Here is a 24,357-nt window from a genome sequence, read left to right as displayed (position 1 = left end):
ACTTCAGGGTTTGCTGGAACAAGTACTGCATTTTGCATTCCCAAGATATGAAAGCATATGGAATAAAATGTCACAAGATGTACTGAGAGGACCATTGATGGGACCTGAAGAATCTGCTGACTAGCTTTTTCTGGTTTGTGGCCTGCGAAAAATCCGCCAAAGACCGAGGACTTAAGCATTTTTCACCGAACTGTGTTACCGGCAACATTTTTTAATGCTTTTTAGCTATACAGACAACAGTATGGCCTACAGTACGATGAAAAAATGAGTTTTATCTTATTTGCATAAATATGCAAGGGGCAGTTTGAGAACTCGGGAGAATATTAAAAGAAATATAATTATAATGCAATCCCAAGGCGTTTAGGCCAACCATAGCTGTGGGCCCCATAAAAAGGCAGATGGCTGGTTAAAATGCGAAAGTAGCAGATAAATCCATGTTATTTAAGAGGCAAACCTTCAGATGTGCGCCGCGATCGGGTGAAGCCACACCTCCAATGGCGCAATTAAGGAGCGCAGCCTTACAAGCAGCAGCGGCCGCCGTCACTGCCCTGCTGCCGCTACTTGGCGTTTCCAGCTGCCTAGGCCTGCTCAACTCTGCCCTTTTTTGCTTTCTCTACTCCAGTCTACTCTTTCAGTGCCTTCTATTTCTCAGTGACCTGCACCGTCACCTTTCCATATGCACAGCCAACTTCTGCTTTGCACTTGCACGCTTTGCTCTGAGCACAGTAAAGCTGGCTTCTTCCTACGGCTGTGAAGCCGTGCGGTGAAGGTTACTTTAACTACGTAGTAAACCTCGGGAAAAAAAAAAGAATTCACACTGTATTCATGCCTTGCTTCCGAATCTAGTGCGAATGACATTCTGAAGTGCATGGTAAAACAGATGGGTGTCAGGTGAAGCATCGCCCAAACTTCACTTCGTGCAGTTTTGGAGTTGTTTAAGGTTTCCGCTTTCTTGCTGTGCCGTACATTGGACAGACCGGACGATGTGTTAATAACAGGCTTCAGGAACACTAAAATTCCTGCGATAACTCAGCAAAATCATACATTGACCTCACTCTGCACCGTCGTTTGTGTGGCTGCATCCAGGTATTTTGTGCTACAGCCATTCTTTTTAGGTACAACGACCAATTGGCTAGAAAAATAATGGAAGCATATTACATGCATAATTCTGGGTACATTTGCATCAGTCGACCGGACCTAGAAGTGGAATTCGCCATAACATACCTAGATTTGAAAGCCAAAGTTAAAACTTTTGCACTGCCTCCAAAGTTGAGAAATTAGCATGTCACCGAATGGTAACAATTAGAATTTGGTCCATTTTGTGCATCTGGACTGAGTAGTGTGAAGGATCAAACCAAAGAACTCGAGCCAACTCGAAGGCTCACGCACAGTAAAAATATGTTTTTTATCTGACAAATCGGTTCCTATTTTTTCCCTGCAATTTTTGTTGAATGAGAGATGAAGAATTGTTCGATGTTGGCTGGAGTCTGCACATGCATGCCCTCCTCATCATCTAGCTTGCTCACAGTAACGCCAAACATATTGATCATATAGTGCTGGCTGCTGAGAACATTAACATCATACTTTGAATGCACGCTTTATGTAGTAATGAGCACACAGCATACAGACAGCATCTCGTGAATTCGAAGTGTTGGGCACTAACAGCTTAATGCAAGCGCCAAATGGCAAGATGTGAATTAGACACTTTTATTCACTAGCATAAGCAGTGGCACGTTGGTAGTTTGAAGCTGTGAAGCAGTGCTAAGACATGAGCATTATGCACTCCTTAATGTCAGTGCCTAAAAAGTTATTGTACCAGTACAATGTATCAGCTTCAAGTGCTGAGTAAATCTGGCATGTTTCGAAAGTATAAACGGGAAACTCACCTCTGGAGAAATTCAAGAGTTGTTGCAGCTTTCACAGGGTAGGACATGTTGAAGACATAGTAGGCAAGGAAAGCAAGCCGTGTCGCCTCGCCAAAGCCTGTTGGCTCAGAAAAGAGCCCTTGTTGCTCACATATAATATAGCATTGGTTCTGAAAAAAGCTGCCTGTAAGAATGTAGTATGACAATTAGGAGTACTACAATTAAATTGCAACCCAGGTAAAGTCACTTGTGCAAATTATGCTTTCAGTGATCGAATGAGTGGCAATTCGAAGTTTTTTATGCAAGAAATTTTTCTCCTGCAGATATTTTCCTGTACGAGCTCTAAAAATATACTCAATGTCAGCACAACTAGCTTAGAGTAGGCTTTTTACTTTGCACGCAACGTACAGTGTTCTTCTGTTCCCCTATGACTTCACACAGTTTTTAAAAATGGGATGATTCAGTTAGAAGAGCGCTTTTTTCGGCATAGCACTGTCAATACTGTAGTACATCAGAATACAACTAAGACATATATGCTAACTAGCAAGCTTATCAATCAATATTGAATAATTAACTTTTTATCTATTAATGTTAGGCTCCCTGATTATTAAGAGGCATGTAGCTCACCATAATAAATATCCATATCAGTTTTTAAAATCTCAAAAATGTGGTTACCCTCAGCACTGTGGCCTAACAATTTTTGGCTGCATTGTGCCGAAATACATGCGTTTTCGAGGAGCTTGCAGGAAAAGCTACCTCTCCAGTGCACATCAACCGTTGAAATAGCAAAAAATTGGGGCACAGAGCCGAGGGTAGCCGCTTTTTTGAAGTTCTAAAAACTGATATGGACATTACTCACAGTGCGCTACACGCCTCTCAGTAATTAGGGAGCCTGACCGTAATAGTTAAAAAAAGTAACCATTCAATATTAGCAAGTGTGCTAGTTAGCACATATTAGCTGTATTGTGATGTGCCATACCACTGGCAATGCTATGTCGAAAACAGTGCTCTTCTAACTAAATAAATCCTATTTTTAAAAACTTTGTAAAGTCTTAGGTGAAACACCTTGTATAATCAGAATAACGGCCTGAGGGGCGAGTTGGTGCATGATGAAATGAACGGCTGCGCAAATCAGGACACAGACAAGAAAGTGACACCACATGCGCACTCGCATGTGGTGTTTCTTTCTTGTCTGTGTCCTGATTTGCGTAGCCGTTCATTTCCCCCTGTATAATGCTCATAGGACCACTTTTCAATGTTCCCATACGAAATCAATCCAACGTTTTTCAGCATAAAGCATGTAGTCTGACTTCTAGGTAATGGAGCTCATTGTGTCACGTTTGACATAAAGAAATTGTTACATAACGACATCTCCAAAAGTGAATCAACAATGACATCCCTTGGATTCAGTGTAGCACTGAAGAAATAATTACGATGTATAGAGAAGCTTACCATGTGCCACAACAGTTGGAGTACATGGCAACTCATGCAGCCTCTCCGTGATGCTTGTTCCTTCCTGAAAACCAACAAAGACAACACAATGCATTCTAACTGAAACACAAGATAATAGGCATTAGTACTGCTCCGTGTCCTATCCATCCACGGGATGACAGCAGCACGTAACATATTAGCGTGTCCTATTGACATAATTAAATTGCTGCCTTCTAGACAGTTTCAATCAATACAAAATCACATTTTATGGCACTGATTAATTGAAATATTAAGAGAAGCATGTGGCATCAGTTTGAAAATCATATGACGTCAACTTCTTTCACTATACCGACTGGTTGGAAGAATAACATAGCAGTATGCTAGACATGGGTAACTGCAGCCAGCTTCTCTTAATTTAATTCGCATCCTAATACAGTTCTGAGGTCAGAAAGAGCAAAGAACTCACTTCAAAAACTCGAAAGAGTTGGCCGACATCGTCCTTGAAAAGGGCTGCGAGAAGTGGCAAAAAAGCGGCTTCTTTTGCTCCTCTGTTGCCCCTACTTTCCTCAAGCTCCATTTGTACATAGTAGTACAGCACCTCCTTTTTGTTACTGTCTCTGAGAAAGTTGGCCAGTGCAGAAGCACAGAGTGCTGTTTTTTCTTCAGATATGGCCTGAAAAAACTCAGCAGATGAGTAAAACTGCATTCACATTCAATATGAAAGGTCCCAGCAACATCTGTCTCAAGTGGTAAAAAATTGTACAAAAAGAGAACTCTTCAACTCTCTTGACGGTGATGGGCACTAGCATTGCAAATCACTCAAAAGCTTCATAAATGGCTGGCATGATTGTCGGATAGCTTTACCACGGTGCTTTGATTTATATGTATAGAAGTACAGCATAAATGCAGCCCATCTGAAGAGTTTGCAAGAGTTCAGCACAAGTTTTCTTGGCTTCCATGAAAATTTAAGTCTGTTTTTACACAGGCTGCTGCCATTTTAGCAGGAGACAGCTGAAGCAAATGTGTAGTATTGATTACTGCAAGGGACTAAGTCACAGCTATTCTCTCATTCTGCAACACGTGCCTGCCCACAATGAAGAGCTCACAGAATTTCGCGTCAAATGAAATTACTGTTCTCTGAAGCATTGCTGCCAAAGCGATTTAGAGCAATGACTGTACCATGATGTGAAAAAGCACTCTACGCTTACTAGATTATAATATGTTTCAATAATCCTGTCACGTTATAAGCATCACAATAATGAAAATGCCTCGCATGCGGGAGGTGCAGGGTTCGATCCCCAGTGCCGCCGGGTACCCACAGGTGATACAATGGGTACAATAAAGCTTTCCCCTGCCTGGCACTCAGCTTCTTTAGGGTGAAATGCTTGGGAAATTGGTCTATGACCCCACCTTGTGCAATGAAAAACTACCTTGTGCCATAGCGCTCTTCGGCTAAAGCTGCCCTTGTGCCATAAAAATTCATCATCAGAATAACGAAAAACATTTCTGATTAATACAGTATTAGCAACATTCACCTTTACATCTTTTCCGAGCAGCTGGTCTGCATGTCCATAAAAAAAGCGGGCATGGAAAAGCAGAGGCCACTGTGCTTTGATTTCACTGGTCTGGTGCACCGGATTATCCGAATTAATGTAGTCTCTTTGGTCACCATACGTTTCTTGCATATATTGCAGTGCTAATGGCAAGTTGATTTCTCTGGCACTCTTGAGTCCCTCCTGCCTCAAAAATCTTACTTTCTCTTCAGCGGCATCGCCACTTGAATTCAAGATTGGCTGCCAATTTAGGCACCCATAGGAAACATTGGCACGCTTCTTTGATTTTCGGTCCGGTACTTGGGATGGTTGCCTTTTGCCCCGGGTCATATTCTCAGCTCTGTTTTCCATTTGCTGGAACAGCGAATCATAACCACGGCCTAGCAGGTGCCCATCCACACCCCTGTCCTTTAGTATGGAGAATTCTTCTACAACCTTCTCAGCCACGCTTCGGATGAATTCTCTCCTGGGTCGTGAGCATTTTGCAACCATTTGCCCAACAATACATTGCACAAGGTCCTGTCTGTCTTTTGGGCGAAGAAGGGGACCGCCTGGCCTCAGGCAGGCTAGCACAGTTTCTGGAAAGCTGCCGGTGTCAACCTTAAAGGTGAAGTCAACCTGAAGTGCAGCAGTCTCCCTTTCATGATTTGAACTACTCATATTCTGTGTGCCTGAGTGACCTGCAAGTGAAACAAGTATTTGGCAGCACATTAAATTTGGAGGATAACTCAAGCATGGCATAGTACACTGGCTATAAGTAACTAAACAATCCAGCAAAATGAAGATGCTAGAATTGCTGGCTAGGAGTAGACACATAAATACACAAACTTATAATTCTGAAATAGTATAACACATTTATCGTAAAATTCAAACACTATATTTACTGGTTGACCACTGTGTCCTGCATGTAAAGTAAGGTACTTATATCTCAAAAAGTATTTGTTCTGGTTACTATGCAAGACTTGCACTCCTGTCTCGTTGGGTTTTCAGCAGCAGTCGGGCCCTTTCGTACTTGTCAGCAATTTACTGTCATATATAAAGAGCCTGTCTGGTGCCCTTGACAATGCATTGGAGTGCAGTCATTCATATGATGTGACTTGAATGTGGATAGCTATGGGCACCGAAACTATTAGAATGACTCAAACAATTTCCAATAACATGCCTGGTCTACTTCTGTAGCGAACATATTCACGCACAGAAATAACCAAATTTAATGACTTGATACCACAATCTCACTTCCCTGCGCTCTAAAGAGCCAACATGATAGCAGTGGCACATCATGATGAATGTATCGTGTCCATTGTTTATCAAGTAATTGTGCAAGTACCACAAAATATCCATGCTCAGGATTTATTTTTACTCTATTACTTCTTAACTCATGAATCACATAACTAAAATACTTCAGTATCACAAAAAAGAATGAAGTTAATTCTTTTCATGTATCTATCTGGCAAATGGGAGTGCAAACTTCAGCATAAGGTCATTCTCAGCACATGGAACACCAAGATTACTTTTGTCGGCTCACTATAGTGACACTAGAAACTTGGAAGCAAGCAACACGAAAGCTGCTCTGCTATACTAGTAGCTAAATACACTAGAATTTAGGTACCACTACAGTTACCCATTGTCATCTAAGCAATTTTTGGCAATGCTACAAATGTACTTTGCATTGTAACAGCCATCATGCATAGTTGGAGCCGGTGTTGCCTGGAAAAATATTGTGGGCAACAGTGGCTACTGAAACTTGCTGGAAGACAACACTGCATGAACAGGAAACCATCATTTGTGTACTTAAACTCTGAAACTTGATAGCTGTACCTCTTCAAATATGCACAAGCTGAGCAGTAACATGAAGGTCCACTGGCTTAGAATAAAACTGACATTCACGCTACTCCTGCAGCAGCTGCGGCTCATAGTCGCTCGATCAACAGATGCCTCAGTGCCGGTTCAATTTTCTTATCAGATTCAGATGCTCTAGCTCCATTCAAGGACACTCAATATCAAATCAGGCACATATGTTTCAACAATGAATGTTGGCTATAACATAGCCTTGTAGTATATACAGATAAAGGGTGTTTCACCCAAGAATGTACACAATATTTAAAAATAGGCTTTTTGAGTTAGAGGACCGCTTTTTCCGGTGTAGCATTGTCAGTGGTGTAGTACATCTGAATGCAGCTAAGGCGTGTTAACTAGCAGGCTGATTAACCAATATTGATGATGACAATTATGGATTTTTATGGCGCAAGGGCATCTCTGGCCAAAGAGCTCCATGGCACAAAGTATTTTGTCTTCTACTCAAGGTGGGGTCAAAGGCCCATTTCCCAAGCATTTCACCCCAGATAAGCCAAGCACCAGGACAAAAAGCTTGTACCCATTGTATCACCAGTGGGTACCCGGTAGCACTGGGGATCGAACCCTGCATTTCCCACATGCGAGGCGGATGCTCAACCACTTGACCACCGCTGCGGTCTCAACTAATGTTGAATAGTTAACTTTTTAACTATTACTGCCAGATTCCTTAATTATTTATAACCATGTAACCCACCGTAATTAACATCCAAGTCATTTTTTTAAATTTCGAAAACACGGTTACCCTCAGCGCTGTTGCTAAAGGAATTTTGCATGTATCGCACCAAAATACCTGCGCTTTCGAGAAGCTTGCAGGCAAAGCAACCTCTCCAGTGCACGTAACTTGTCGAAATAGCCAAAATTTGTTGGGCCACAGCGCCGAGGGTAACCGCATTTTGAAAATTGTAAAATCTTAATGGTTATTATGGTGGGCTACACACCACACAGTAATTAACAAGCCTAATGGTAAGAGTTTAAAAGTCAACTATTCAGTAGTAAATAACAAGTCTGCTAGAGCACATCTTACCTGTATTCTGATGTGCTACATAGCTGACAATATTATGCTGAAAACAGTGGTTCTCTTAACTCAAAAAGCCTATTTTTTAAAATTGTTTAAAGCCTTAGGTGAAACACCCTGTATACCTCATACACCTGAAAGCATGCGAATAATATTAAGACTATGCAGATGAAAGAGAGCTGCATAATAATGCACAGAAATTAAGAACACAAAAATTGTTGCACCTTGCAGTGTAGGTTCAGTTGTGGGTGCAGTGTCGGTGACAATAAAAATCCTTTCTTCCAAAAGAAGATGTTCAATGACTTCTTGAAAAAAGTCTTCTTCAACTTCCGTCCAGTCTCGAAGGAAAACCTGACGGAATAAAAACTTCGTATTCTGAAAACAACCAATCTCATTGGACAGCTGCCTAATCCGTTTTACATGGTAGAGAGAGGGTGGGCAGATGACTCTTGAGAATTACAATGTAAACAAGGGAGGGGAAAGCCTCAGGATGCTTGGCAACATTTTGACTAGAGGACTTGTTTTCGTCTGGGTTTTTACTCCGAGGAGGAAGGCCTGATGAGGCGGAGGATGGTGTGAAGTGGGAAGGGTGTTAGGATGGGGAGGATGAATTTGTCCAGATATGATGCCTTCTAAAGAGGATTAACCGGTTGACCTGCAAAACTGTAGAAAGCAAAAAGAAAGGCCAGCTCAGTAGAAAGGAATCCAGGAGCCTGGAGCGTGGAGAGATAGCGAACATGGGCTGGGCTTGAAAGGCTGTGTGTCGAGCTGCGACAGGTGGCTTGGTATGACTGGCTGTGTTGACCTGAATAACTCAGATAAGAAATTAGTCAGCATGGCGGAACGAAATACTGAAGGGCAAAAAAAGGGGGAATTGAAGGAAAAAAGAAAAGGGGGTGAGTTCAGAGAATGCTCTAAAGGCTGAGGGGGTGGGGAGAAGGAATGCAAAATCCAAAGGTTCCTGAGAAATGATAGCAGGAGGTGCAGGGCATAAGTTAAAAGTAGATGGATAAATTGAACAAAGAGAAAAGGAGGGGGATAGAAAGGTGACTGATGTGGGAAAGGACAAGGGGGGACAGAGGGGTAGGGTGAAAGAAACGATGAAGTGGCATTATGAAGTACTGGGAAACGCTCTGACCATGTGCAAGACCTGCTTTAAGAATTATGCCAGTGCCGGAATGTACCTGAGAGATTCTAAGTTTCCTCTGGATTTGTTGATACCTGCTAGTTGTAGGGTTTGCAATTTATGGATCAGGAATGCTTCTCTGTATTTTATATCCCTTGCAGATTTGAAGCTGGACTGAAGATTGAACAGTTCATCGAAGTTATGCCCAAGTTACTGAGCTGACACAGCAAGGAATGTATAGAAGGCAGTGTCGGAACATTTTAATCGACATGGTCACAACTTCGATGAACATAACTGTTTCATTCTTCAGTCAGGCTTCAAATATGCAAGGAATATAAAATACAGTGGCATTCCTAATCCACGAATTTAAAACTTGACAACCAGCAGGGACCAACATATCCAGAGAAAACTTAAAATTTCTCAGGTACATTCCGGCACTGGCATAATTCTTTAAACAGGTCTTGCACATGGTCAGAGCATTTCTCAGTACTTCATATATAACGCCGCTTTATCGTATCTTTCACCCTACTCCTCTGCCCAGACTTCTCTTTTTCACCTCAGTCACCTGTTTTTCTTCACCCCTTTTTTCTCTCTTTGTACAATTTATTATCCTACTTTTAAACTTATGCCCTGCACCTCCTTCTGTCATTTCTCAGGAACCCTTGGCTTCCATATTCCTTTACCCCTCCCCTGTATTTCGTGCATTCTCTGAACTCTCCACCATTTTCTTTGTTCTTCAATTTCGTTTTTTTAGCCCTTCGGTCTTCTCTTCCATCATGCTGTGTATTTCCTTTATTTGAGTTTGTCAGGTCAACACAGCCAGTCATACCAAGCCACCTGTCACAGCCGGATACACAGACTTTCAAGCCCAGGCTTGCTATCTCTTCATGCTCCACACCCCCAGATGACTTTCTCCTGAGCTGGCCCTTCTCTTTCCACAGTTTCGGCCAATCCTCTTTAGCAGCCATAAAGCCAGGACAAGCCTCACCACCCTCGTCCCCCTCACTGGGCCTTCCTCATTGGAGTGAAGGTCCTATTTAAACACCACGAATGATGAACGCTTTCCCTAGATGAAGACAAATCCTCTTGTCGAAACATTGACAAGCACCCCGAAGCTTTCCCCTCCCTTGTTCACTTTGTAATCCCTTTTACGTTTCAGTGCAGATCTATCAGTAATGACAATAATTAACTGATGCTTGACAGCACCTTCCTCTCATTCCACACTAGAAGGTTGGCAGCTTGGCTCTTAAGTGGTGATGGAAGATGTTTCTTGTTACCCTAAGCACACTTATCACAAGCAATGTCACTGCTAAGGGGAGCATGCTGCCTCGGCTAGTTGGTGCTTCAATGGAAAACTTATTCTTTGTGCCTACAGCTGGAATAGGCAAATGTGCGTTACACTAAACTCATACTGAAAAAAAAATTGAAATGCAAATTGTGTAGTTTTGCCCTCTTTCAGATGCTAAACCAGTATAGCAATGCAACTGCTTAACTGAAATTTTATAACCACTCAAATGGTGAGGAATATTAAATTACTAATTGATGTCCAACCCTGGTGCCTATATTGTCTTCCATGGGTCTTCAGTGCTGTATTTAAGATTCCCAACAGATGCAGACATATAGCCCCGTTCAAAAAAAAAACTGAACAACTAAACTTTAAAATTCAGGTACAAAATGGCAGCATAGCTCGCGTACTGCACTTCAGCAAGCGGCAATTACTTATTTCTCCATTACTAGCACTTCTTCCATGCAAAGTACTACTTAACAGTGAAAACTTGCCTTTGCATTTTCCGAGGTACAGACGCCTTTTTCTTGAGCCTGTTTCACAACTTCAGAAAGTGTGCTTGCATTACCAATTTTTTTCACGGTGTGGTCACCACTCCAAAGTTTCAATGGTGGCATTGTTGTTATGTTCCTAGAATCACAAAAAAACAGATGGATGACACTGAAAGAAATATAGCCCACTCAGGCAGTAACCAGTTGCCATGATCACATTACTGACCACTGGCTTCCTATATCATATTAAATCTAATTTACACCTGCTGGCGTCTCAGTATGTGCAGAAGTAATAAGCTTCTAGGCAGAACTGTTGCAAGCACATTATTGAACATACTGGTGTGAATGCTTTTAAATGCATGTGAAATGACAGGGGGCTGAAGTCTAAGCAAGATTATGCATTTGCTGTCACAGTATGATTACCAGTTATCTACCAAACTTTCAGTACCCTAAATGGGCCAACAGCACTTCCTGTGAAAAAGCTCACCTCATGCCATTATAAGCAGGACACAAATTGCAAATCACGGTCAGCAACCCAGACAGGCAAAGTAGAACAGTGGGTTTAAAAATTAACATGAAGAAATCTAAAATAATGTTCCACTGTCTCAGGAAGAAACAACAGTTTACGGTAGGCAGCAAAGGATTGGAAGTGGCAAGGGGTTGCGTCTACTAAGGACAGGTAGTGACTGCAGATCCGGACCACTAGGGTGAATTAACTAGGAGAATAAGAATGGGGTAGGGTGAATCTGGCATTGTGATACTGCATGCCATAATCGAAATTTCCCTCAGACTCAAAATTCCTCCTTTCAGGCCATTTTTCCCTGCAGCAACTTGAAAGCCCCGTCAAATTGGAAAAAGCGAGACAATTTTGGTTCTTAAAATTCCTTGAATCTCTGAAAATTCCCTTTTCACCATATTTTACTCCTCAAACTCCCAAAAAATGTGAAATTTCCCACAAAGGAACATCACTGATTTGGCATGTACTCTCAGGTCATGAATGGTAGTTCATCAGTATCCTCCAAGAGGAAAGTAGACAACAGCTGTACGAACCTACTGGGCAGAAACTTCGAGGCTATCAAAAAGGGTTCAACTTAATTTGAGCACAACGCAGTGGGCCATTGAAAGGAAAATGATAGGTCTAGCGTTGAGGTAAAGGAAGAGAGCAGAGTGGGTTAATGACATCCTAGTCGAAATCAAGAGGAAGAAATCGGCATGGCCCGGGACGTGATGCGAAGGCAAGACAACCACTGGTCCTTTAAAAGTAGATCTAAGAGAGGGCAAGTATAGTAGGGGGTGGGAGAGTATCAGATAGGTGGATGAAATTAGGAAGTTTGCAGGTGTAATGTGGCCACAACTGGCTCATGGCAGGGTAAATTGCAGGGATATGGGAGACGCCTTTGTACTGTAGTGGATGTAGTTAGGCCGCTGATGATGAAACTTCTGCGCTGCAGAAAATCAGTGTTTAACCTCACACTCACCACAGTTCATTGTCAATATAACTCGTTACCTGATAACAGCAGCATTAGAGAGCCTATGATTAGTATAACCATGAACACAAGATTACATTTAAAACCATGGACAAAAGATTGCTTTTAAGATTACACTCTTGTGCAGTATAGCCACCTTTAAATTAGAGAATCTCAAAACACAATCTTGATGCCCATGTTTCATATCATACAAATGAACTGGCTTGGCTGAGGTCGAACTTTTATAAAATGGTTTGGTTTGGTTTTGTGGCATTTAACATCCCAAAGCGGCTCCGGCTATGAGGGACGCTGTAGTGGAGGGCTCCAGAAATTTTGACCACGTGGGGTTCTTTAGCATGCACACTGTCTAAATTCGAATGCCGTGGCCGGGATCGAACCCGTGTCTTTCGGGTAGCAGCTGAACACCATAACCATGGAGCCACTGCAATGGGTTTTATGAAATGTCTGCTGGGGATGCAGTCAGCCAATTTGTTTTATGAAGGTTAACAACACACGAGCCCATTTTCTGTCCTATTGCCATCACACGTGAAACTGTGGAAGCAACAGTATGATGAAAAATAGGCAACAAGTACCAAACCACTGCAGCTTAATGCTAAACAAGTCAACTTAGTTTATTGTACAGAAAGGTAGTATGAAATGTTATCAACAATGAAAGGTACAATGGCAATATACAGAATGATTTTACACATTTTAGTCTTACATTTGAAGCTGCCCTTTCTAGCGCAGATGAACATACAGCAGACAAAATTATGAACACATAATGTGACTCATTTTCAGTTTCTAGAACTCAATTGCTAAAATATCTCTAACATATCAACAAAGCACAAAGGTTCATGAGAGTAGACAGCCTAAAAACAAAATGAACAGAAACACAGCCTATCTCTTTGTCCAGAGTAAGAAAAGCACCGCTGGAAAGTACAACTACTGCCACTCATAGCTTTTCAGGAAATAAATAATTCAACCGTATCACAGAATCGCCATTAAAGCAGTATGGCTGGTATGGCATTCTGTCAACCAGGTTGCTCGGGCGGAGGCATACTGTTTTTTCAGTCGAATTTTGCAAAATATAAAACAAATGGCCCGGCACAAGCTCTGCAGGAGTGCAGTGCATCATTAACTGCATTTCACCACAGTTCTTTCTCAGAATGGCAACCACAAAACCAAACACAACATCAAATCGCGTTCCTGACACAAGGACATAATCATGAACTGTGTAAGTGAAACCTTCCAGAGAGGCTTTCTTTAACAACACAACACCCTCAAAAACTTGTTCTGGTAGCTTATTCTGCAATTCTGACTGCTCATGTTGGCTCATATCTACGAGCTCCCTGGGTGTGTAGAACAGGCCTCGTGCATCACGAAAGGCCTGGCAAAGCTGGTGCTGCTCGGCCAATGTCTTGGTGACATTTTTGTACCTAAGACCCGCACAAATTACGGGTATCAAATGTTGAACTTCACTCTCCCACATTTATTAAATAAGAAATCCTTATAAATATATAGCTAAATAATGCCAAAAACTGTTATATGTCCTGTATGTTTGTACATTTTTTTTGTTGAAGTGCCCTCGTATTGTTTCTTTCGTTTGTTTTATTAACGTGAACAAGTATATCACTGCCAAGCTTCTGTAGGGTGCGCCGGCCTCGTCAAGCCTTGCCACTGGCTTTTTGCCGGTGCACCCAACATCGCCATGATGTTAAATAAATATATTCTGATTCTGATTCTGATTCAAATGCACCTCTTGAAGTACTGATGTTTGGATTCAAATCGCAGTGTCCACACATGGCAAAGTGGGCCGAACTCTTGTATGAGCTCGCTGTAGTGAAGCATGAAATGATGCTTTGGTCTCAGTTTGTGGGCCGGGAACAGTGAACTTCGACATTCAATATACTCCTCAATTAAGACCTTCAGGTACGATACTTGGGCAGGCGTTATCCTGGGCGCCATTAGAAGGTCAACAATTTGCATCAACAAGAGCGCAAGCTGCCAGACTGGGTCCTCTGAGTCAAGGACTTTAGTGCCCAAGTATACAGGTAGCAGCCTCAACAATGTCCAATTCTGGACTGCATGACCTGCGAGCTTGTCACCCTGTATAGGCACCTTTGCTGGCTTATTGCGCAAATCATGAGTAGCATATTTCAGAGTCAGAATCCTTGTGTTCAAGTGTTCGTATGTGAAGCATGCTTTTTTCTTTACAAAGTACCTTATGTACAAAGCCAGATCATGGCGAACTACCCCTTCGAAAAGGTCATGGCCTATGCAAGGTGGCAAGCCACAGCTGCACACGTGAATGTGCTGTAGAGAGTGGAATGGTGAATCAGTGACCACACCATGATCACTTGTTCCTGCACTATCCTCTGCAAGGCATTCAATGGATTTACTGTAGTTTTCTGGAGTCCTTCTTCCCCCGACTACATAAGGTTGTTTGTCAAAGTCCGTGCGTGTGACCAGGCAGAACCGGCAGAAGTAAGCTGATGAACTGAAATTTTGGGTGAAGCCACCAATTGTATGGCTTCCAAGATTGTCGCCTATAATGAATTTCAAGCGTGCTGTGTAATTTACTCCACTGATCAGCGTTCCATGTCTCTCTAGATGGACCAAGTCATTTATCAATGGCTGCAACACTGCAAACAATCCAAACTCTTTCACGTCTTTCTGGCGACAAAGCATCACTAGTTGCATGCTTTCCACCCGTGACCTGCAATGCAAAGGCAAATTGCCTAATGTCATGTATGCACCTAGAAGCTTGAATTTTCCTTTTGCTGAGCCCAGTGGATTCGCTATTTCAAATTCATCCTGGTACAGGATTACCTGTACCTCATTTTCTGCAGCATGTCGGAAAGATCGACACAAGACATAGTCACTAAAGCAATCATCAGACACATCATGTTCTTTGCCAGGCACCACAGCCATCAAGAAATGTATCAGGCCTTCAATTGGCACATAATGGTACAAAGAGGCTGCGTTCTCTTTATTCAGGCCTCGAGAAATCTCCACTGGCCGCACAAAATGAAATTTTTCTTTGTAATAGTTGTGGCGGCAATGAGATGACCTAAGAGACATAGATGCAGCAATGTCGACTGCATCTGCTCTAAGCAATGACTGTATCCTATGAAACACGTCACCTGAAACAATTTTACCAATCTCTTTCGACACTATCTGCTGGCTTAGATTATGAAGGTTCTGCACCTCTTTCATGATATACTGCACTGTTTTTGCAGGCACGTGTAGTTGTGCTTCAAGTTTGAGGAGAAAGAGTGCGAAGTTATCTGTGAAAAGTTTTTGCTCTGAGTGACTGCTGGTGCTTGGCTCCTGATCCGATCTACTGTCAGTAGAACAAAGATTTGAAGAACTGCTCTGAGCTACGGCTGTCGCAGGTTCTGCCTCCATCTCAATGTCCATGTTCACTACTTGGAGGCAATGTAAGGTGTCTCTGGCCTCTTGATGATACCTAGAAACGTGTGTTCTGAATGAACCAGCAGACTTTAACACACTGACACATTCCCCGCAGGGGGGCGCCTGCAGTTTGCAGGCGTCGCGACGGTGAGTGGCGACACCGCGGGTTCCCGAGCATCCGCAGGGACATCTCCGCAAGGGGATGATGGTGAACTGTGCATCACCACGGACCCGAGCACCCGCGCCTCGCCGTGCGTGGCATCGCCGTGTCCGGGGAAAAGGGGATCCTGGTGGTTGAGCCGATGCCGAGCGTTTGGACCCTTAAGGCCCCTTGGCGGAAGCAACACACCACTTTGGCCCCAGCTTCCTGCAGACGGCACCTCCGGCCTGACCCGACCGGGGGGAATCGGCAGTCGCCTTTTCCTATCCTCCTCTTCATCTTTAACTTTCCTATCTCTGTCTCACAACTCTCCTGTATCCTACTCACTTCTTGGTTTTTCCTTTTTTCCTGGCGGCGAGGGTTAACCTTGTGTGACCAACTACCCTGAGTTGCGTCATATTTGGTTATAGTTGAGGTGTACAGCTGGCGTGGGCAGGACTTGCTATCAAGTTCCTGTCCCGTCCCCTTGTTGGACTCCGTGGTGGGTGGCTGGCACCATGACCGAAAAACAGTTTTTTATGGCTCCCCAACTTTCAAAACCCGATGGATCTCTCAAAAGAGCGCGGAACGAGGCAGACAACTTCTTTCAAAAAAGAAAAGTAACTTTCCCCAAATATCATGTGATCCACAGTGAACAACAAGATAAACAGGCAAGAATAATATCCCTCTTCCTTGTGTCAAAGTGCTTGACTGAAACCCTAGGCATTGGCTATAAGCTGTCAAAAATGGCCAGCGGCGACTTATTGCTCGAACTGTGTGACAATGTCCAACATTCTAAGCTCTCCAACCTAACGTCCATAGGGGAAATCCCGGTCTCCGTGACTCCTCATCGCTCACTAAACACTGTCCGAGGCGTAATATCGGAAAATGATTTTCTTCACATAACTGAAAAAGAAATGCTCGAAGGGCTCATCGACCAAGACGTCATAGATGTCCACCGAATCAAAATCCGGAAAGACAACAAGGAAATAGACACAAAACACATGATCCTGACGTTCAACACCAGCACCCTGCCCGACACAATCGACGTGGGATATTTGAAAATCAATGTACGACCATACATACCAAACCCTCGCAGGTGTTTCAACTGCCAAAGGTTCGGCCACAGCTCACAGAGCTGCCGCGGTCGTAAAACTTGCGCAAAATGTGCCTCTAAGGATCACCAGTCTGATGTATGTGACGCAGCCCTGTGCTGTCCAAACTGTGAAGGAGAACATGCTGCATACTCCAGGGCGTGTCCGTCCTGGAAGAAAGAAAAAGAAATTATCACCATAAAGACCAAAGAAAACATTTCTTTTAAAGAAGCGAGAAGGCGTTTTGTGCTTACAAACACATTCTCCTTCACAGCAAAAAAAAACTTCGCTGATGTGGTGCGCAGGGGCGTAGCACCGCACAGCACTCCGGCACCTGCCAAGGCCGCTCCCACCGAGCCTATGGCAGGGCCATCCACGCCCCAGGCAGGGTCAGCGAAAGCTGCCCTGTCACTGCCAAAGCAGGGACCGCCGGTCCATGGGTCGGCATCCCGCAGGACCTCCCCCCGTCGGGAGAGGCCTGAAACTAACACAACCGCGGCTGCGTGGTCCTCCAGCACCTCTGTTGAGGTGATGGATACAACACCCACTCCGCCTCCATTACAGCGGCGGAACAGCTCTCTTGAGCGAAAAAAAGACAGGCCCCTCATAACGGGCCCACCTCATAAGTAAATCTCCTTTCATTTACTTTTAAAAACACAAGCATGGCTTTTTTAATTCAATGGAATTGTAGAGCACTTATGCGGAATTATAGTGACATAACACATATTTTAGGGTCAATGTTATCCATAGTTTTATGTCTTCAGGAGACCAATCTTGGTCCACAACATGTGCATATCCTGAAACATTATCAAACTTTTAGACGCGATCGCGAGCAGGCAAATCGACTCTCAGGAGGCGTCGCAATTGTCGTCCAAAGCGGCGTCCCTGCTCGAGAAATAAAGCTCAATACAAAACTAGAGGCGGTTGCAGTCAGCATCGTCAGCTATAAAACACTAACAATCTGTTCCGTATACATTCCTCCACATTTTACATTAACAGTCCATGATCTAGAAGAATTGATAGATGAACTTCCAGAGCCATATCTGGTAGTTGGGGATTTTAACGCTCACTCCCCTTTTTGGGGAAGCGAGCGCTGCGACTCTAGGGGGCAAACAATCGAAGATTTTATCCTCTCAAATAACATCTGTCTTTTAAATACAGGAAAAACAACTTATTGTTGCCCAAGCTCGGCAAAAATGAGCTTTCTCGATTTAGCTTTCGCATCACCATCGCTTTTTACAGATTTTAAATGGGATGTTTTAAATGACCCTCTGGGAAGTGATCACCTTCCTATTATCATCAGCCTCTCATCGTCTACTGCAGTCATCCCCACAAGACCACGGCGCTGGAAACTTCACCTCGCCGACTGGTCACTTTTTACAGCAAGTGCCACACTAGAAAAAGAATTTTGTGAAGATCTGAGCATAGACGAAATTAATGGAAAATTTACTACATGCATAATATCGGCCGCTACACTAGCCATACCACAAACAACAGGACTCGTACACAAAAAACATAAAGTATGGTGGACACAAGAATGCACATTGGCAAAAAAACAACAAAATAAAGCTTGGGGCTCTCTGCGTCGGTATCCCACAGCGGAGAACTTGATTGCTTTTAAGAGGGCCAAGGCCAGAGCGCGATTCGTTCGGAGAAATGCCGAGAAATCCTCGTGGCAGAAATATGTGTCCTCTATAAACAGCTCAATAACCTCAAAAAAAATGTGGGAAAAAGTTCGAAGATTCAGTAGTGACCATACCCCTTTCACACTTCCTCTGTTGACTACACGCGGGACACAAACATCATTAGAAGAACAGGCCAACATACTAGGTGAGCATTTTGCTGAAGTTTCCAGTTCGTCCAATTACACAAACACGTTCCAGAAGTACAAAGCAATAGCAGAAAAACAAAAACTTCTATTTGCAGCAGGTATGCACGAGGACTACAATCAACCCATCACACTCCAGGAATTGATCAGGGCATTATCTTGTGGTAAAAAGACAGCAACAGGCCCAGATAATGTGCATTACGCTATGCTCACCCATCTCTCTGAGGATGCCGTGCAGGCATTGTTGAACTTCTTTAACAAAATATGGACAACTGGGAATATACGTGAGGAGTGGAAGAAAGCAATAATAGTACCTTTTCTGAAACCCGGAAAACAACCAACAAGTCCTAACAATTACAGACCGATAGCCCTCACCAGCTGCATCGCTAAATCTTTCGAAAGCATAGTAAACATTAGACTGACCTTCACACTTGAATCTCGTCGACTCTTAGATTTACATCAATGTGGATTTAAGAAAGCATGCTCGACCACTGATCACCTTGTCCGCCTAGAAAACACCATCCGAGAGGCGTTCATCCACAAACAGCACTGTATCGGTGTCTTCTTCGATTTGGAGAAGGCATATGATACCGGGTGGAAGTTCGGCATCCTCCATGACCTAGCAGATCTAGGGATCCGCGGCAGGATGCTGAACTGCTTGAACGACTTCCTCACTAACCGCACATTCAGAGTCCGTCTGGGAGCAACTCTATCAACGACATTCGCCCAAGAGAATGGCGTACCCCAGGGATGCATTTTAAGTACGACACTCTTTATAGTAAAAATGAATTCCTTGGCCAAAGTAATACCTAAGTCCGTAATGTATTCAGTTTATGTAGATGACATACAGATAGCATACACTTCTTCCAACATACTGTCCTGCGAGAGACAAATACAAATCACTCTAAATAAACTGGCTGCTTGGGCAGAGAAAAATGGATTTAAGTTGTCCCCTCAAAAAACAGTAGCTGTTTTATTCTCATTACGACGAGGCCTACAGGTCGATCCCAATCTGTGCTTGAATCAAACCACACTGCCAGTCAAACAGGAACATAAATTTTTAGGCGTCACTTTTGACAAGAAACTTACACTTCTGTCACACATTAACAACCTGAAAAAGAAAGCATCCCAAGCCCTCAATGTATTAAAGGTACTCTCGCGAAAACGGTGGGGGTCCGATAGAGCATGCCTATTGCAAATATATCGCTCTTTGGTGCGCTCCAAGCTGGACTACGGGTGTGTGGTATATGGTTCGGCAAGAACATCCTACTTGAAACGACTGGACCCTGTTCATAATCTTGGTTTGCGCCTATCAACTGGAGCTTATAGAACATCCCCGGTAAAGAGTCTTTACGTTGAAGCTAATGAGCCCACACTAGAGGATAGAAGAGTCACACTAACATGCACGTACATCCTAAAAACCCGTTCTCTCCCTAAACATCTCTGCTATCCCATTGTTACCAAGTGCCCATCTAGGAGATTATTCAATAATAAACCACATTTTATCAGGCCACTAATAATGCGCTTTGAAGATAAATGTGAAGACTTAGCAGTGCTGGACGCCCTACCTAATATTGCACAAAGACATGAGTATCTACCACCATGGTACAGCCTTCCTTCAGTGTGTGACTTCACATTGACACACTTAAACAAAGTGAAAATACCACACGAGCACATACTGCAAGAGTTCTTTGCACTACAAGAAAAATATGACACTTACACCGAATTTTACACTGATGGCTCAAAAACAGAAAGTCATGTCGGAAGTGCAGTAATTCAAGGAACAAATGAAAAAATGATACGATTGCCACAGTATGCATCGGTATTTACTACGGAGTGTTATGCCATCTTTGTAGCTGTAGAACAAATAGTAAAACAAAACATAAAAAATAGCATCATTTACACCGATTCACTCAGTATGCTAAAAGCGCTGCATTCTACAAACGCTGCTGAACCCATAATAGGAAAAATCATACATAACATAGTTAAAATTACAAAGCAAAAACATAACATTATATTCTGCTGGGTCCCTAGCCATGTTGGAATTTTAGGTAATGAGAGAGCAGATGCTTGCGCAGCACAAGCTAGAATTGGCCATATAAAACAAGTTAACATACCACAGGGGGATTTTTCTAAATTACTGCACAGTAAACTCAGGAATAAGTGGCAGATTGCATGGGACGAACAAACAAACAACAAACTACATTCTATAAAACCTGTTTTGGGAGAATGGAGATCATGTACACATCAGGAGCGTTTCATAGAAGTTATTTTGTGTCGACTACGCATTGGACACACACACCTTACTCACAACTTCTTACTGACAAAAAAAGGCAAACCTCTCTGCGAAATGTGTGGCGATGAACTCACGGTAAACCACATTTTAATTGTATGCAAAAAACTGGAACAACTGAGGGAAAAATATTTCACAACATTGTACAATGAATACATCCCACTACACCCCGCGTTACTTTTAGGAGATCAAGCACTGGTTGATTTTTCTAGCATTTTTAAATTTCTCAGAATCTTTTATACAAACTTTAGATATAAAAAGCGTAACCTTTAACAAAAGCTCTAACCGTGTGTTTGGCGCATCATAGCCTAAGTTGCTTTTGCGCCATTAAAATCAATATAACTAACTAACAATATAACTAACACTGACACATCCCGGAAAAGGGCACACAACAGCACCTATTCCAGTGTCCAGATGACCAGCAATGTGCGACACAATTTTGGTACGAGATGACTGGTGTCTCCTACATGACGGCACGGGATACACAAAACAGGCGTCGCTCAGTTCTGGTTCATGGTGTCGCTTTCTATGGTGCCTGAACAGATGGCTTCTGAAGCTTGCATAATTCTTCAGAACCACGGAACATGCATCGATGGGACACAGAGCACCATCCAAAACACTGCTGTGGTAGGTGAAGTGGTCAAAGTAGGCCACCAGTGGAGAAAAATTTCCTGAACACAGATTGCAAGATGCCATTTCACACAGGTGACAGAACTGGAATAAGAAAGAGCATTCGGACCCAATAAACCCACAAGTTGTTTAGAGCCATATCAGGCCACTTATTTCAAAAACTTCTAATGCTCATTTTCAAGTGTCTACAAATGATCCAAGCGTATGCCCCTGAATCTTGTTGATAGTTTGAGCCCTCAATTTGCTCTTGTCACTTCATCCTGATCGCCCACAACAAAATGTTTCAATGCACTGTGGATGCCATTTCTGCTGTTATGCAGCAGTCCTGCCTGGCTGTTTTTGTCCTGATTGCCAGGTCTGCTCTTGCTGCAATTAGTCAAGGTTGATGTGACTGTATAACTTTTTTCGCACAGATTTTGCAGCTTCCTAAACCATCTAAACCACAGTTTCCGAAACCACCAGGAAAGCAACTGATGAAATCAGCAAAGCGAGAGGCGCAGAACAATATTGCTCAATGCTGTTCTATACAGAAGCGCATGCATACTGTCAAGTCACGGACGTAAAAAGAAAAACATTAATACTTTACGCAAGCCCGCAGTAATTATCTCATGCATGACCGACACCAGGCAAAGCTAGAAGGGAATCGCGTGGGCCGGATTTCGTCATTTATTGTGGTTTCTCACTAGTTGTTTACGTTACAGAAACTTGTGAGACACCTACTTCCACCAATACCTTTTTTTTATTACCAAATAATACACCCAACAATGCAACCGTTCACGGGACAACGAACCCCTTGTGTACGCGCAGGGATTTCGTTCCGCGGTTCGAGGAACGGAAATCGAAACAATGGACGCCAGCAACAATCCCCGCACAACCCTCGGAAACTGGCCGCCGTGACTGACAGCCCTCAAGTCAACACTCTCCCCACAACCCTTTCACTCCGTCACAAAGCCAAACCGGCCGCACTCCATCCTCAATCTTGCCCCTCCTCCTCCACCACGCACTTACTTGCACCTGTAACAAAATCTTCCCGTCACCCCTGAAAAAGGAGCCGAGCCCTCCGTAAACGTCTCAATTTGTATTTTACCGAACCCAACCAGACACAATTCAGTAGAAATGTTAATTTTACTTGTTGAGTTGCACTGGGACAGTAACGAACATAACAAGTAGCGCGCGACCGTAACCTATCAATGAAATCCGGCACGATTTTTTTTTTTTGCGCTCGCGACTTAGCAGCGTTAATGTACTTTTATTCCCGCATGCGTTATGATGCCGGTTGCGTTTTATGCACTGCGTCTATTGTAAGCGCTAACTGGACGCATTATAAAAAGCTTAAGACACACGGACGACGCGATCGAGTTTGATCCAGCATTGTTGCAGACGCGCGCCGGGAGCGAGTCACCGCTACTGCCAAGCGGCACGAATACCGAGTCTCGTCGGCGAGAAATCAGCCGGCGGTCGTGCAAAGTCCATCGTCCTAATATTTCTTTTTTTTTTTGTCCCAGGGTTCCGTTCGCACCATGTTGCTTAATGTTGTCCCCGCTCCCCGCGTCGTTGTGCACTCACGTTCAGGCACCACATGCATGCATTACATTGTATGCGGTGCGCCGCTTTTTGAAGCATGGCGCCGATGCGGGCAGCTTTGCGAAGCAATGATATGCTGCCACTCGCTGTTACAGGGACATGTGATGCGCCCGGGTGGAGTATTCAATTACTGTTTTAGCTTAGTATTCAATTTGTGCAACTTCCTATCGCTAAGAGGTGCGTTTGCTGCTGCAATCTGTAAACTTCGCAAAAAGGCGCGAAAACCACCAGCTTCCCAAAAGGCGCGAAAATGCCGAGCATGGCAAAAGGCGCCAAAACCACGATGATCGCTTAGTGCAGCACAGGTACTCCAGCTCGCTGTTTTTGCACTCGCTTGAACAAAACAGATGCGCATAGATTCTTGCTACTAAATTCATTCAACGATCAGACATCCTTTATTAAAACTGCTGTTACTGGGCAAGATATATTGCTGTGAGCGGCGGGTATGAGTGCCCGTAATCCTAAGAAAGCACAAAGCGAACGAACTCATTGAAACCTCATCTGATGATACGAGAGGCTTGGCTAATTATGTGCACAACAACGAGTAAAGAATAAAATCTTGCTTACCTGTTTTCAAAAAGGATGACCTCTTTTTCCTCAGTCAGCGCTGCCAGTTCGTGTTCGACCAGCGGCTCAGTCGGCAACACTGCTGTCAGCGCAGCGCTCGGCACAGCTCCACAAAATCCGGAACCGGAAGACTCCGTGCATGACTCCGCAAAAAATCGGTTTCTGTTTCGCTTTTGTGGTTTAATGCCCCAAAGTGGCTCAGGCCAAGGACGCCGTAGTGGAGCTAGGGCTTCGAATAATATCGCACACTTGGATTTCTTTAACGTGCACTGACATCGCACAGCACACTGGCCTCTAGTCGCTTTGCCTGCATCGAAATGCGACTGCCGTGGCTGGGATAGAACCCGCGTCTTTCGGGTCATCAGCCGAGCAGCATATCCACTGGGCCACCGCAGTGGGAAATAAGAAGGGCTGAGTAAAGGGGCTGTGATAGGCGCACGCAGTAAACCAGCTGGGCCGGCTTGCACAAAACAAGGAAGAGAGTCTTGTTCCCAGTCTAGTCGTATTAGTGGTATATAACTTCTCTCGCTTTTGTGTAAAGGCGTGTAGCTGGTTCACTTTGTTGGTGGGCACCGCAAGCGCACCACGAACACAGCTTGATCACTCCGTGTTTTTGCCGGCAGTCGTGGCGCGCTTGGGGCGTCCACCAACAAAGTGAATCAGCTACACGCCTTTCTTTTTCTCAAAGTCTGGCCTGGAGAAAACTATAACGCCCGCTGCTC

The 24,357-nt window shown here is 43.7% G+C and overlaps 1 protein-coding gene across 1 annotated transcript; it reads right to left on the bottom strand.

Annotated features, from left to right (window-relative positions):
- Positions 1-3,294: 3,294 nt before the first annotated feature.
- On the bottom strand, positions 3,295-23,716 carry LOC144126849 (uncharacterized). Its single transcript, XM_077660454.1, has 5 exons — positions 23,636-23,716; positions 10,624-10,759; positions 7,943-8,069; positions 3,763-3,969; positions 3,295-3,381 (listed from the first exon to the last, which is right to left on the bottom strand). Exons 2-5 carry the CDS (start codon positions 10,629-10,631, stop codon positions 3,295-3,297), a joined length of 429 nt encoding a protein of 142 aa, XP_077516580.1. The 5' UTR covers positions 10,632-10,759; positions 23,636-23,716.
- Positions 23,717-24,357: the final 641 nt, after the last annotated feature.

The sequence above is a fragment of the Amblyomma americanum genome, chromosome 1 (genome assembly GCF_052857255.1).
Source record: "Amblyomma americanum isolate KBUSLIRL-KWMA chromosome 1, ASM5285725v1, whole genome shotgun sequence".
NCBI lineage: Eukaryota > Metazoa > Arthropoda > Arachnida > Ixodida > Ixodidae > Amblyomma > Amblyomma americanum.
The sequence above is the reverse complement of the archived record's forward strand: the minus strand, read 5'-3'. Positions and strand labels throughout refer to the sequence as shown.